This window comes from Salarias fasciatus, chromosome 9, assembly GCF_902148845.1.
Source record: "Salarias fasciatus chromosome 9, fSalaFa1.1, whole genome shotgun sequence".
In the NCBI taxonomy this organism is placed as follows: Eukaryota; Metazoa; Chordata; class Actinopteri; order Blenniiformes; family Blenniidae; genus Salarias; species Salarias fasciatus.
In genome coordinates, this window is record NC_043753.1 from 5,141,403 (window position 1) to 5,154,426 (window position 13,024).

The 13,024-nt window shown below is 44.3% G+C and overlaps 1 protein-coding gene across 1 annotated transcript in view; it reads right to left on the reverse strand.

Moving 5' to 3' along the window:
- The window catches only part of LOC115393914 (NLR family CARD domain-containing protein 3-like), a 167,707-nt gene that overhangs the window by 107,704 nt on the left and 46,979 nt on the right, over nucleotides 1-13,024 (reverse strand). Inside the window, exon 6 of the mRNA XM_030099020.1 lies at nucleotides 8,066-8,071. Within this exon, the coding sequence (XP_029954880.1) occupies nucleotides 8,066-8,071 (6 nt within the window). The remainder of the gene's footprint in view (nucleotides 1-8,065; nucleotides 8,072-13,024) is intronic.

Below are 13,024 nucleotides of genomic sequence, written 5' to 3' on the forward strand. Positions count from 1 at the left end.
ACACCTGAGTCCAGGAAAAGAATGGCTGCTCGCCAAACGGCGAGACGAGATGAAGGAAGGGGGGGGGGGGGGATTTCAGATTCTGAAAAGCCTCATTACAATCTGAATACCGTTACACATCTCAGTCAAACCTCTTCGACAAGCACAGAAGTCACGCCTGATAATGAAGCGGCGGCGAGACGGAGGCCGAGTCTCCTGAATGCTGCCGGCAGGAAAAAAGGATTTCCGTGAATGAGAACAAGGTCAGCCTTGTTAGCGCCGACAGATGACAGCGTTTGAAAAGCCACAAAGAAAATCACGTTCTGATGGAAATGTGGGCTCTGGTAATGACTTTCTCTCTTTTCTCACTTCTTTCCGGGGACGGAACGGAGCGTCAAACGCAACAAACATCATCAGAGGCGTTCAGGAACGCAGTAAGAACCCTGTGGAGATGCGACGTCTTCCTGATTGATCTACTTCTCACCTCTGATCGCAGTGAGGCTGAAGCTCACAGATCAGGGCAGGAAAACACTTCATCGCTCTGATTTCAGGTCAGACACACATCAGGAAACAGACCAGTTTGTGACGCGTTAGCAAAAAATGCATTGTGTGTTTTTATGGTTGGGTGAATCTGCGACTCACTGTGGAACAGTGGAAGGTCCACGAGCTACAGATCCAGACGTGCTCTGAAACAGTTTTCTGAGACATATGAAAGTTTTCTGCCAAAATGAATGAAAACTAAAGACGTTCTGCTAAATTAATCAACACACAGCACAAACCGGATACCGGATCCTTTAAAGTAACACACTCCATCTTAAAATGAACAAAGCCTTTCAAAGAGTGAACGGAGCTCTTTCCACAAGTCAGCTCTGCTTTTACCTTCAAAGCAAAAAAAATCCAAAATGAGTCCAAACTTTGGATGAAACACTGATGGCGATTTTCATTTTAGGGTTTTTTTTCCTGCAGATGGAAGCGACGTCACTACTGGAGGGTTAGGGTCAAGGAAAACATTTGGTTTCTTCTGGAGAGCAAAAAAATCCATTTAAAAATTGTAAAATGAAATAAGAAAATCCTCATAATTATGTGACTCGACCCCCCCCCCCAACGTGCATGCATGTGCACGTGCACATACATCTCACACAGAAGCACTAACCAAACCATAACAGTTCAAAACGTTGACGCCAACGAAAACTGTTGATCTTCGATGGGCACTCAGTCCAGATGAACTCTGACCTGGCTCCACGTTTCCTCTTTCCCATGAGGCTTTGCGGCTCCGGGCTCCAGTGTGGAGAAGCTTTGACTCCCTCCTCAGCACCCAGATGAGTTTTGTCTCGTCTGCCTCCTCCAGACCGGCCGTGGCCTTCAGGCGTTCTCTCTCAGACCTTCAGCCTCCTAATGAGGGACGGAGCTGCTCTCCAGGAAATGTTAAGCCACTTGTACATTTCTGTATTCATCCAATTATGGCCTAATTGTGGTCGTGAATACTGATGGCTGGTGGACGGCGTTGGTCCAGCTGTGTTCGTACAGTGCAGACTGAAGACCTCCATGACCTCTGCTGTCTGCTTCTGCTCTCATAGGCTGACAGCCATTAGTGGGACGATGCCTCGTCTCTAATCATCAAACTGCAATTGGTGACAGAAAGTCTAATTATATTTGTCCCTCCCTCGGTGTGATGAACAACGAGGACAGCACAAATGTTCTTTAAGTCTTCTGCTGAGCGTTTATTAACTTCCAAACTGCAACCCCAAATGTCAGAACTGTTAACATACAAACATACATATCAATAAACACAAACTCATCCAGTAAACAAACATACTAATTGCAAAAAACATAAATATCATTAAACATTCAAGCGTCTGACATTTTAACCCTTGTTCATACTGAAATGTTGTGATAGAAACCGTTATTTATGTTGTATGAGCAGATTAACTTGTTTAATCTGTCTATTCACAACATATGAACTGAAGCCTTTTAACTGTATTTACACAAATTGTAGTTTTAACCTCATGAACTTGTATATGAAATTGTTACTACAAGAGAAATATTCATTCAAGCCTGTACATGAGCTTGTAGCCACATTAGCAATTTTAGGACTTTAGCTGCAAAGAATGTCATATTTTCACGATAATAATCCCCCAAAAAAACAACAACAAGCAAACTACAAAAATAAGAACTCCATTGGCTGCATCACGTTACAAAGGAGGCAAATGTTGTGTTTTTGTTCTTTTTACGGACTTTTAAAACTTAGTTTCTCTTCCACGTGTTTCTCTGTGCACCTCTTAATTCAGTCCCAACTGGAACTGCTGCATACTAGAGGTGTCCCCGACTATGAATTTCCATATTCGAACCTGATTTGTCCGATCCTGCTGATCGTCGACTGGTAGTCGAATCTATCATCTTTTTTTTTTTTTTTTTTTTTTTTGTTAGAATCATTTGAATATAAGCTACAGCAGAATGTTGCAGTAATAAAAAAAAAAAAAAACAGTGCAGGCAGGTAAAACAACACTTTTATTTTTTTCCTACACACTGAAACACAGACTGGAACAAAGTGTCGGTAACTTTAAACATCAAACAAATGAAGTACCGTAGTTCAAGTGACCAGAACCAAACCCTCTTCTAACAAACGGACTAAAGCATGTAATTTATCTACAGATAAGCTCAACATTTTTTGGCTAAACAATTTCTCACATTATCTACTCAAATTAAATGAAATATGCTTAATTGCGCTGTGTCGGGTCCGTTGCGCAGCGCAACATCCATGCAAGAACAAACACTAAATTAAATACAATAGGCCTTTTAGATAAATAAAAAAAAATATATAATAACCTAAAATATTACAATCAAACGAAATAAAAGTCAGCATTCAAATTGAGAACTGAGTGACAGAAACATCTTTCATACACCCAATCATCTGGCTACTTACCCGATTTAGGTGGAAAGCCATATAGTTGTTGTGGAATGATAAGAAAGGAGCTGCTGACACAACTTGCATTTGGCTTTTTTTGGATCATCTTTGACTTGTTCTGAAGTTTTTTTCCCGAAATTTTGAGCCTTTTAAAGTTCAGCCAAATCACCACCGAGATGCTGCTCTGTGACGGAGCTCTGCGCAAAATCGGATTGTGCCACTCACCATGGTGGATCATTCACAAACACTAAATAGATAGATTATTGAATAAAAGTACAAGTTAAGTAAATTTATCCACAGTATATTTTATAGGCTAACATGTATAGCAAATAGGCTTTATATCATGTTTATTTGGAAAAAAAACCAAGCAATTCTATGTAAAATCTTTCATTCAGCACCCCCATACAGCTGTAATGGAATGGTCCTCGTTTAATAACCACATTTTTTCGATGCTTCGACTGTAGGATTGGCAGTCGAATCGGGCCCCTTCGAACGAATCATCGAATCATCGACGATCTGAGGACAACCCTACTGCATACAGTTAGTTCCGTCGTAAACAGCTGTCTCTATTATTTGGACATAGAAACCAAAATTTACAGAAATGTAAACACGACTAATGCTCTGCACATGCGATACTGTTACAATATTCTGTCATATTTACCTGCCACAGCTTTACAGCGTCTTTCTACGCACTGTGTTATGCTGAAAACCCAGAAAGAGACACTCTCAAAAATGAAATGTCTGGAATTTGCATGTTCTTTCTCAAGTTTCCTCCTGAAGTCCAAAAATATGCACGTTTATTGATCGATGAAAGGAAACAAATGAGACAGAAAGTAACACAAGAGGAGAGGCCTTTAAGATTGATTTAGAGATCTGAAAAAAGCTGCATGAGTTTTGTTACTGTGGTGAGAGTCGTTCCTCTCGTCGTCTCACTGTTTCTATTTGCAAATCTTTAGTATGAGATGTTTGTCGTGCTGAATTCTCACTGAGGTGAAGTTTTCTGAATTTCTTCGACCACGTTCTCACAGTTTGAGAGCTCAGAGCTTCATCCACTCACTTCAAACGAACACCGGGACCGTTTCCCGCAGGTCCTCCTAGTTTGACTCTGGTGTGAAGCAGACCAAACACTGGATCTGTGTCCTGCGACGATCTGCTGACCTCTCCGGGGTGTAGCTGCCTTCCTGCTCAGCCACAAACGCACAATGGTTTGAGGCTGGAGGGAAAAGCTCTCGGTAAAGTTATTCATGTTGTTCATTAAACTCAGTAAAGTCAGTTCAGAAGCTTTTTACAAACAAAAATGAAAATTTCATTCCAAAAGACAAAAAAGAAAAAGAAATCAATGAATACTAAAATGAATGCAGGAAACAGTGTGAATCGCTGCCAAGCTTCTTCGTCTGGCAGCGATTCAGCAGCAACTGGAGCAGAAGAGCAGAGAAATTATCCCAGTGATGGCAAAACATGTTCAGAACAACACAATACACTGATTCATTTAAAACACAACTTTCTATTGTTACTTCTCATTCGCCTGGTGTTTCACTGTGAGTGTGAGTGTGTGTGTAAGTGCGTGTGTTTGGCGGCGTGCCGCGGATGAACTGCCACCTGTGCGAGTCGTCCCTCCATATGGGTTTGGGTGTAGCTCGATGATTGGGCCGGCGAGTGCAGGTTAAGAAGAGCCGCGGCGAGTGCCAGGGATTAATTGGAAGCGGGGAGTGTGTGAGCCATCTGCTCAGTCTGTCGGTCAGTCTGGGAGTCACACACACACACACACACACACACACATACACACACACACACACACACACACACACACACACACACACACACACACACACACAATGCAGATGGGCCTCAGAAAAAGATCTGCATTGTTCCAGAATAGACTTGAAGCTGCGACCTGTGTCACGCTGACAGAAGTGACTGTGAGGCGGCGCAGTGGATCAGTGGTTCGCTCTGTCGCCGCTCACCATCCCTCCAAGGTATCGTTTAATGAAAACCAACGAAAACAGTCAGTGAAAATTAACAGATCACATAATTACCCAACTAAGTTCTGGTTAAAGGTGCTGTAGGCAGGATTCCGCATCTCCGCCAAGCAAGATGGCGATTTGAAACCCAGCACAGCCAATCCGGTCCTGTTTTCTCTGACATCACGCCCTTACGCAAGTTAAGCCCCTCCCACAAGAACGTGTGACGAACGCCCCTCGACCAATCACGGTTAGAGACTCAGGGGCTCTTCTGATTGGTCAAAGATACCTGGAGCTGTGGAGATTCCTTTTCAGCTCAGAACAGAGACAGATGGAAACGCTGCGCCCTCGCGGTACAGCAGTTATGCTACACTCCTGAAGGATTATCAATGGATACTCTAACATTTAATCCAAAGAAAACACAGAAACATTAGCATTGACTAGCAAAATCCTGCCTACAGCACCTTTAAGTCCTAAGAAACGTTTGGAATTCAGTACAACTTGGAAGCCAGCGATGCTCAGTGCTGCCACCCGGAGGACGATGGACACAGTGCGACACAGATCTGTGGCGAGAGGTCCTGCGAGCTGCAGAAGGTCAAGGTTCAAACCCTGGGGTCAAAGTAGGGTGAGGAGAAAGCCATACGTCCTTTTTAACTGCTGTGAAGAGGAGAATCAGCCTCAGATAATTTTCATTTCTGAAAATAAGATTTGATTCTAATCTGCATAAAAAGACTCACACAGCCTTTGAAAAGCATTTTAATAGAAGAGTAGCTGTACTTTTTTTTTTTAATCAAGTCTCTCTGACTTCATCCAAATGTAACCGAGTTGAACCTCAGCGTGAGGAGCTCCGTCCTTGGGTTCCTGGTAACACTTTCAATGCCTTTCTTTAAAAATGAAGAAGCGTCGGCTTTGTGAAAAGTGAAACTTTCTCCGGAGAAACTTTGTGCGACAGATGGAAGCGGCGATGTGGGTGTTTTAGCAGAACGGCTTTATTGCTGCAGCGAAAATAGCAGAATTAATATTTCAGGTAGCATTTGAGAGGATGATGAGTTCTATAAGTCATATATCTGCCATGATGATCAATATGAGTCACGTCTCGTCAAACTCTGCAGTGATAAAAGAGGAAAACCGACCTTTGCTGCTGTTTTCACTCGACTCAGCAAACAGCTCATGGCTAAACTCAGTCGAGGGAATCTGAAAAGAAACATCAGGCCAGATGTGCTCGTTAAGAAAATGAGTGATCAGGTTCAAACTGGACTGGAAGTTGAACAGAGTTCAAAAGTCAGAAAACCTTTTGTAAGAAGGTGTCATGTTTTATTTTTTGGTTATTGGTTATTGGTTTTATGTCATGAAAGTTTTTGAAAAGAAAAACAGAAAAATAATTTGTTTTCACTGGAATTGTTGTCATGTAGAGCTGACAGCTTTAAAAATAACCTTATTTGTCCTTATCTGAAGAAGGCCTATTTTTTTTTAGAAAACCAAATTTCCTGTTTAAAGTGACACAGTGGAGAGGAAGTCGTGTCTCTGCTGGACTGGAGAGCAGCTTCCTCGCGATGCGTTCAGACTCCAGCAGTCACCTCACCTGGAAAAATAATAAAAAACTATCTGCAGTTCCACCTCAATAAAACCAAAACTCCATCTGCAGCATCGTTATGCAACAGTTTCATTAATTCTCACTGAAAAAAAACTATAGTTTCAGCGCTGTTCTTCCTCATTTCACTGTTTTTCTTCCTTTAACCTCCAGCTGTAATCATCCTAACCTTTAAATATTCTTCCTGTTTGACTGGAACAAAGTTTGTGCTTCTTCCACTATAATTGTCATAATTACCATGAAGATGGATCTTTTATTGGCTGAAAATGAAAAAAATATAGTATCTCATTGGTGTTAATGCCACAGAATGAACATTTGTACAAAAAGGCATTCACAGCAGATTAAAACGATCAAAGTTTAAAATCCAGATGATTTATGAAGAAGCTCTGAAAACAGGGTTGCTGCTGGTTTCTGGAGAAACGTTCTCTCTGTTCTCAGAAGCTTGACTGAACTTTCTGGCCTTCAGGAGACACTCAGAGCTCATTTCTTAGCAGCGCCGTGACGTCGCCGTCAGGTTTCCTCTCATGACCAGGAAGCGAAGTGTCATCGGCGTAGAGTCGACGGAGGAGTTTCCCTGCCGACTGAAGATAATCCAGCTGTGTTGTTCTCACTCTCACACTCCTGGGAAGAACGTCAGCTGAGGGCTCCGGCTCTGGATGCCTCTTCTCATTATTTCAGTCTTGGCCTCAGTGAGGCGACATTAAATACTGAAATTCCCATGAAGCTGCTGCACAAAGCCCAGTGTGTGTGTGTGTGTGTGTGTGTGTGTGTGTGTGTGTGTGTGTGTGGGCAGATGAAATGTGAGTGTGTCTTGGCAGCTGGGAAACAAACAAGGTACAAATTCTTCCCAAATTAATCCAGTATTGACACCTGAGTTAATTTAAATATCATCTCCAGTTTTTCAGCTTCCCTCGTCGTCAGAGATCCACTTCAGAGAAAAACCTCAACATGCATTTTGATCACATTTGTAGATTTGTGTACATCTGTACAGTTTTGTAACTAAAATCACATTCAGTGACATTTTCCTGTGTGTGTGTGTGTTTATGGACGATGCAGTATGTTTTTCTGTGTTTTCACTGAGTCCATCTATATCTAAATGAGAGCAGAAAGCAGAGAGTCGAACAGTGAGGCGCTCTGGTGCGTCGCCGCTGATTGGATCGTATTTGAAGATTTGATTTTCTCCTCCTGGACGGAGAAGCGTTTCTGAACTGCATCCATCAATAAAAGCCTCCGTCAGAAACACGGCGTTCGTTCACAGAGATAATTTATTGGGAGATGAAAAGAGAAACAGCAAACGGCACTAATGGCGCCGCAGCCTGAGGAATCGGCCTGATGCCAGAAGAAAGAGTCTGATTCCTCATAAAAGACGACCTGCAGAGCAGGAAGCCTCCACCTCCACCTCCGCCCCCCCTCTCCGTCCGTCCGCCTCCAGCCGGGACTCAGATGGAGAATAAGACTTCATGAATATTCACTTTGACTCGGCTGCATGTCGACTGCGAGTTCGAATCCCAGCGAGACTCAACGGCGTGAAGGGATGAGAGCTCAGCAGGCAGTGGCAGACAGAGAGGGTGGAGGTCAGACAGGTCCACGACACAGCTCCACCCAAAACCTCATGTCTCCATCCAGAACCCACATCTCCACCCAGGAGCAACGTTAGAGCCTGAACACATCGTCCATATCGACAGTTCGTCCTCTCAGCTGTGTTGTTTTCCTTTGCTTGGTTCAATCTGTTCAATGAGAATTCAAATTATAGAGCATCTTCCTCCAAATAACCTTCTGCAATGTAAACTGAAATGGAGCGATTGAGAGAATCAATCAGACAGAACCGAACAGATGTGCTGCAGCTGCATCAATGAGCTGAACTGAGAGAAAAAAAAAACTATGTAATGCTAAAACTACATCCTGGTGACGAGAATTTTCCATTTTTATTAACTAGAAGTAAATTTATCAACCATTTTAGTCCTGCACACTCAAAAAATCCAATATTTTTTTCAAATTCAGCTACATTTCTGATTTTCAGTCTTTCATATTCTGCTTTGCATTTTTCCCAATTAACGTTTTGGTTTGAATCGTCCCCTCGTTGTCTTATTCCTATGTATATTTTATGCATCGTTCCATTATTCAGGAGCCTGTTTGTCAGGGTTCCAACACTTTACTGAAGCTTTGTTGTCTTGCAGTTGTGACACTTTAACATTTCAAAGGAGGGAAGAAAAAAACAGAAAGAAAGAAATACAAATTAGAGAAAAAGGTGAAGCAAAAGAAAAACTCATTTAAAGCTCCACAGCAAAATCAAATCCTTGAATATGTTATGTGCATATTTTGTGCGTTTATATTGATAAAGGTCCCAGACTTGATCGCGTCTGAATTCCCTCCGCTGATCAATTTATTCACATTTCCTCACAATTCTATTCTGCGGCCGCGGCTTCAATCCTAATTCAGTTCTAATTCCAGAACCGAACCGCAGCATGAATGAGTTTGGAGTGTGTGTGTGTGTGTGTGTGTGTCAGGGATTTTCATACAGCTGCTGGAGAGAAAGTTCTGTCCAATGCAAGCCATCTGACCTCACACACACACACGCACACACACACACACACACACACACACACACACACACACACACACACACACACAGGAGCAAGCGGGACAGCCGTTAATCTTCATATCTGTGGTGAAAACGCTGCTCTATCTGCTGCCGCCTGAACAGACCCGTCTGGGGCAAACAGACTTATCAGCGCCGCCTGGACACTTTGCCTGCGGCTCAGGGATAGCGCTCGCTTCTGACCTCTGACCTTTCGCGATATGGAAATCACACACATACACACACACACACACACACAACACACACAAGTGGAAAACTGCCAAAATGTCAATAGGCAGCATGGACGACCTGCGGATATCTCTCCCGCTGCCCCCCCCCCCTCTCCGCCGCAAATAAACAAAATAATTCATAAATAAATAAAAAGCTTCAGTGGAGAGAGAGCGCAGCTTTTGAACACAATGATTACTTTCACTCTTCTTCTCATGAGTTGCCCTGAGTCACACTGAGCACATCTGTGGCCTTTAGATGAACCGTTTCTGAATATTTCACATGAAAACGTTACAGGAGCTGAAAGAAAATCTCCTCAGGCTGAGAGCGGAGACGTGTGTTTTCTTTCTCCCAGTCAGTCCAGATCTCGTGTGTGTGTGTGTGTGTGTGTGTGTGTGTGTGTGTGTGTGTGTGTGTGTGTGTGTGCGCTGAGAAATTCACGGGTCGCTGTAGATATCCCTCCGGCGGTGAGAGCAGTGGAAGGACTACAGTCCAGTGCGAGCGTTCCAGAAATGGCTTTAGAAGCAGCTGCAGCTCTGAGTGGAGTCTGGATCCACCAGAAGAGGTAGAAGGAAGGAGAATTCAGTGACTGGAAGAACCAGGGATCACTGATGCATGCTGGGAGTGGCGGCCGGGCCGGGTGGGGAATGACTGGCTGTGATTGGCTCAGGATGCTGAGCTCCATACCGTTTCCTCCTCACATCTCCAGTCTCACACTATTCACCCTCTGAACGTCAGTCACTTCTCTGATCAGGCTAAACCATCGTATTTCTCATATCAGACGCAGTTTGTTGTATTTCCTGAAGTTTGCCGTTCGTTGTGCTACTGACCGATTGGAGGCGAAAAAGAACTTCGTTCACGGATGGCTGGAAAATGCATCATTTCAGGAGGAATGCAGTTCTGTGTTTGGTTCTGTGGAATTTGAAACGCTTACAGAATCCAACCTGACTTCTGAGAAATTCACTTCAATTCAATTTTAATTTATTTTGAAAGATCCAAAACCAACACGGTGATTTCTAGATGCTGATACAGAGAAAAACTCCACAACTTTTTAATATCCTCCTTTCATTAGTGCTTTTATTTTAAGACATTCTCTCTTCTTGATCTTTCCATCTTTTCTCAGTTTCGTCCAAAACTTCTTATTTTCTGTTCTGGTTTGAGGTCGTTCCTCAGATCCGTTCAATAAATCCCACCGACGTGTTCGTCTCCGTCCAGCAGCGCACTGCAGCTCTCTGCTGTTTAACGGGGGCGGAAAACTGTGCAACACACATGCAAACGTTCCTGTGTGCACCCAGTCACACACAGGACACACACACACTGGACTACCGTGCGTGAGCGTGTGTGTGTGTGTGTGTGTGTGTGTGTGTGTGTGTGTGTGTGTGTGTGTGTGAAATCAAACTGTCTCGCTTCCTGATTAATTCCTGGTATGAACTGTATTAGTCCTCAACCAGAGACCAGCTTGTATTTTTATTCACAAGGCTTTGTTTCAGAAGTGAGATGTGCGCATCACACACACACACACACAAACACACACACACACACACACACACACACACACACACACACACACACACACACACACACACACTGAGGTGGAAGTAGGCGGGAGGAGAGAGTGTGAATTTATTAAGCCCACACCGGCCTTTCAAAGCAAGGCAGCAACAAGTAATGAATCCTCCAACACAGAATAAATAACTGCTGTGTGTTTGAGTCTGGGGCAGAAATCCGGGAGGCGGGGGAGGAAGGAGGCGCCGCTGAGATGAGGGTGGGGAGGGAGGGGAGGAGGGGGGGGCTGGGCGCCCGACGCCGCAGTAATTCTTCTCAGGTTTGTTTGGAGCTTCTCCTTTGTGCTGATGATTCACGGCGCAGCACGAACGGGACGAACAGCTGATCAATAACTTCCAAGTGAACTGGGGACGCACCGATACTGACGCCGATACCGGCGCCGGTATCGGGCCGATGCCGTACTGGGAGAAACATCCCCGACAGGAGACTGCAGACGTCCCTGTCTGAGTACGTCTGATTCTGCTCACGTCACAGATTCAGGTTTTTATCTCTCGTCGCTCCGTCCGTCCAGGGATCTCTGGAGTCTCTCCTCTGTTTCTCAGCTCCAGATGTTTCTTCAGGCCAGCTGCCTCGTCCTGCGGTCACTCAGAGCGACGGTACAACAGAAAATGACTCCTTCCATTCCTCCTCTGAGAACCAAATGTCACCGACAGATTGAGACGTTCAGACGCTTTAATAAGACAGAAGTTTCAGTGAAGGAAGTGATTTTCTTCCTGCTGAAACCGGAGAAAGCTGAACCGGCCCCTGAAATCAGACTTTTCAAATCAAGCAGTGTTTTGAGCTGAACTGTCAGAAAGAAGAATGGAATCAATAATCAGGCCTGACTCTCAGAAAGGAAGACAAATACCGAGTGAATGGATTCAGAGACGGCTTCATTATTTCTGTGATCCATTATCAATCAGTCACGGTTCTGACAGACGTCAGTCACATCGGGCTGATCAGGCGGGATGGAAAAACGTTGAGTCATGTTTCTGTGCTGGTGAGTCTGAAGCAGCGAAGAGAGAAAAGCTCAAATCATTTCTTATCCAGGTCTCCTCTGTGTTCTGAACCTCACTGGACGTTAAAGTAGTTCTATTCTATTCCACACGAAAATGTCAACGTTGTCTGAAAAATGCTGGTGTAACCTTTACCCACTGTCTGAGGTAAGGGCCTCCCAGATCCTTATATCTTTATCTGTTGAATAAATGGGATGAAGCTTCTTCACTTAATTGCTCTCCCTGAGTTAAATCAGTCACAAGCAGAAGCAGATGAAGCAAAACACCAAACCATAAGTTAAAGAGAGATCATAATTTACTGAAACAATAAAGTAAACCAAAACCGAAATCCATCTGCTTTAGAGGGGTTAAAGTAAAGTATGAGGGGCCCACTCACACACACACACACACCTGGCTTACTGTCCTAAGTTGCAGGCCTGGGCGATGCTTGGGAGCGGTGAGGCCAGAAACTCAAAGGCCGCTTCGCTCTCAGAGCACAAAATAAAGAAAAGAAAAGAGTACCTGGTCCGTAGCTTCAGTATTGTGAATCCTGCGCCAGAGAATCCAGGAGTGTCCTGATGATGATGATGATGATGACGATGGCGATGATGACGACAATGGTGATGATCACGAAGATGACGACGATGGCAGCAGAAGCGTCCAGGGAGCCCAGTCAGCCGTCCTGTGCCTCAGCGCCTTCCTTCAGGTCGTAGTCTTCACCTCCAGGCCGGATCGGTGAAGAGTCTGCAGAGTTTGCCTGTGCGGCAAACTCTCCCTCTGCCTCTGCTGTGCCAGCGAAGGCTACGGCGCTGATGGCCCAAACAGGATTGTAACCGGCCAGATCGGGTGGCTCCGGACTACCGCCGGTCCACAACGCAGGACTCCGTGTTCCCCGACAGCCGCTGGGCTAGCGATCTCAGGGAAAACGCTTAATTAGTCCGACGGCCGCGTCTCCTCTCCGTGGCTTCTGCCGTCAAGCATACGCATAGGACACACCTCCTCCCCCGGATTCAGTCAATCAAGCTAATATACACCAGGGCGGCCAATAAGAAAACACAGACACAGAACTTCCTGTGTGTCGCCCTTCAAAACAAAACAAAAATAAAATACAACTCATACATGTCATTCCTCATCTCTGTCAGTCAGATGGTAAACATTTACTCAAACAAACATAAATTTCACTTCTTTGCAAAACTCATTCCATAATTCAATAATCTTCATATATTCTCTCACACTTGTCTG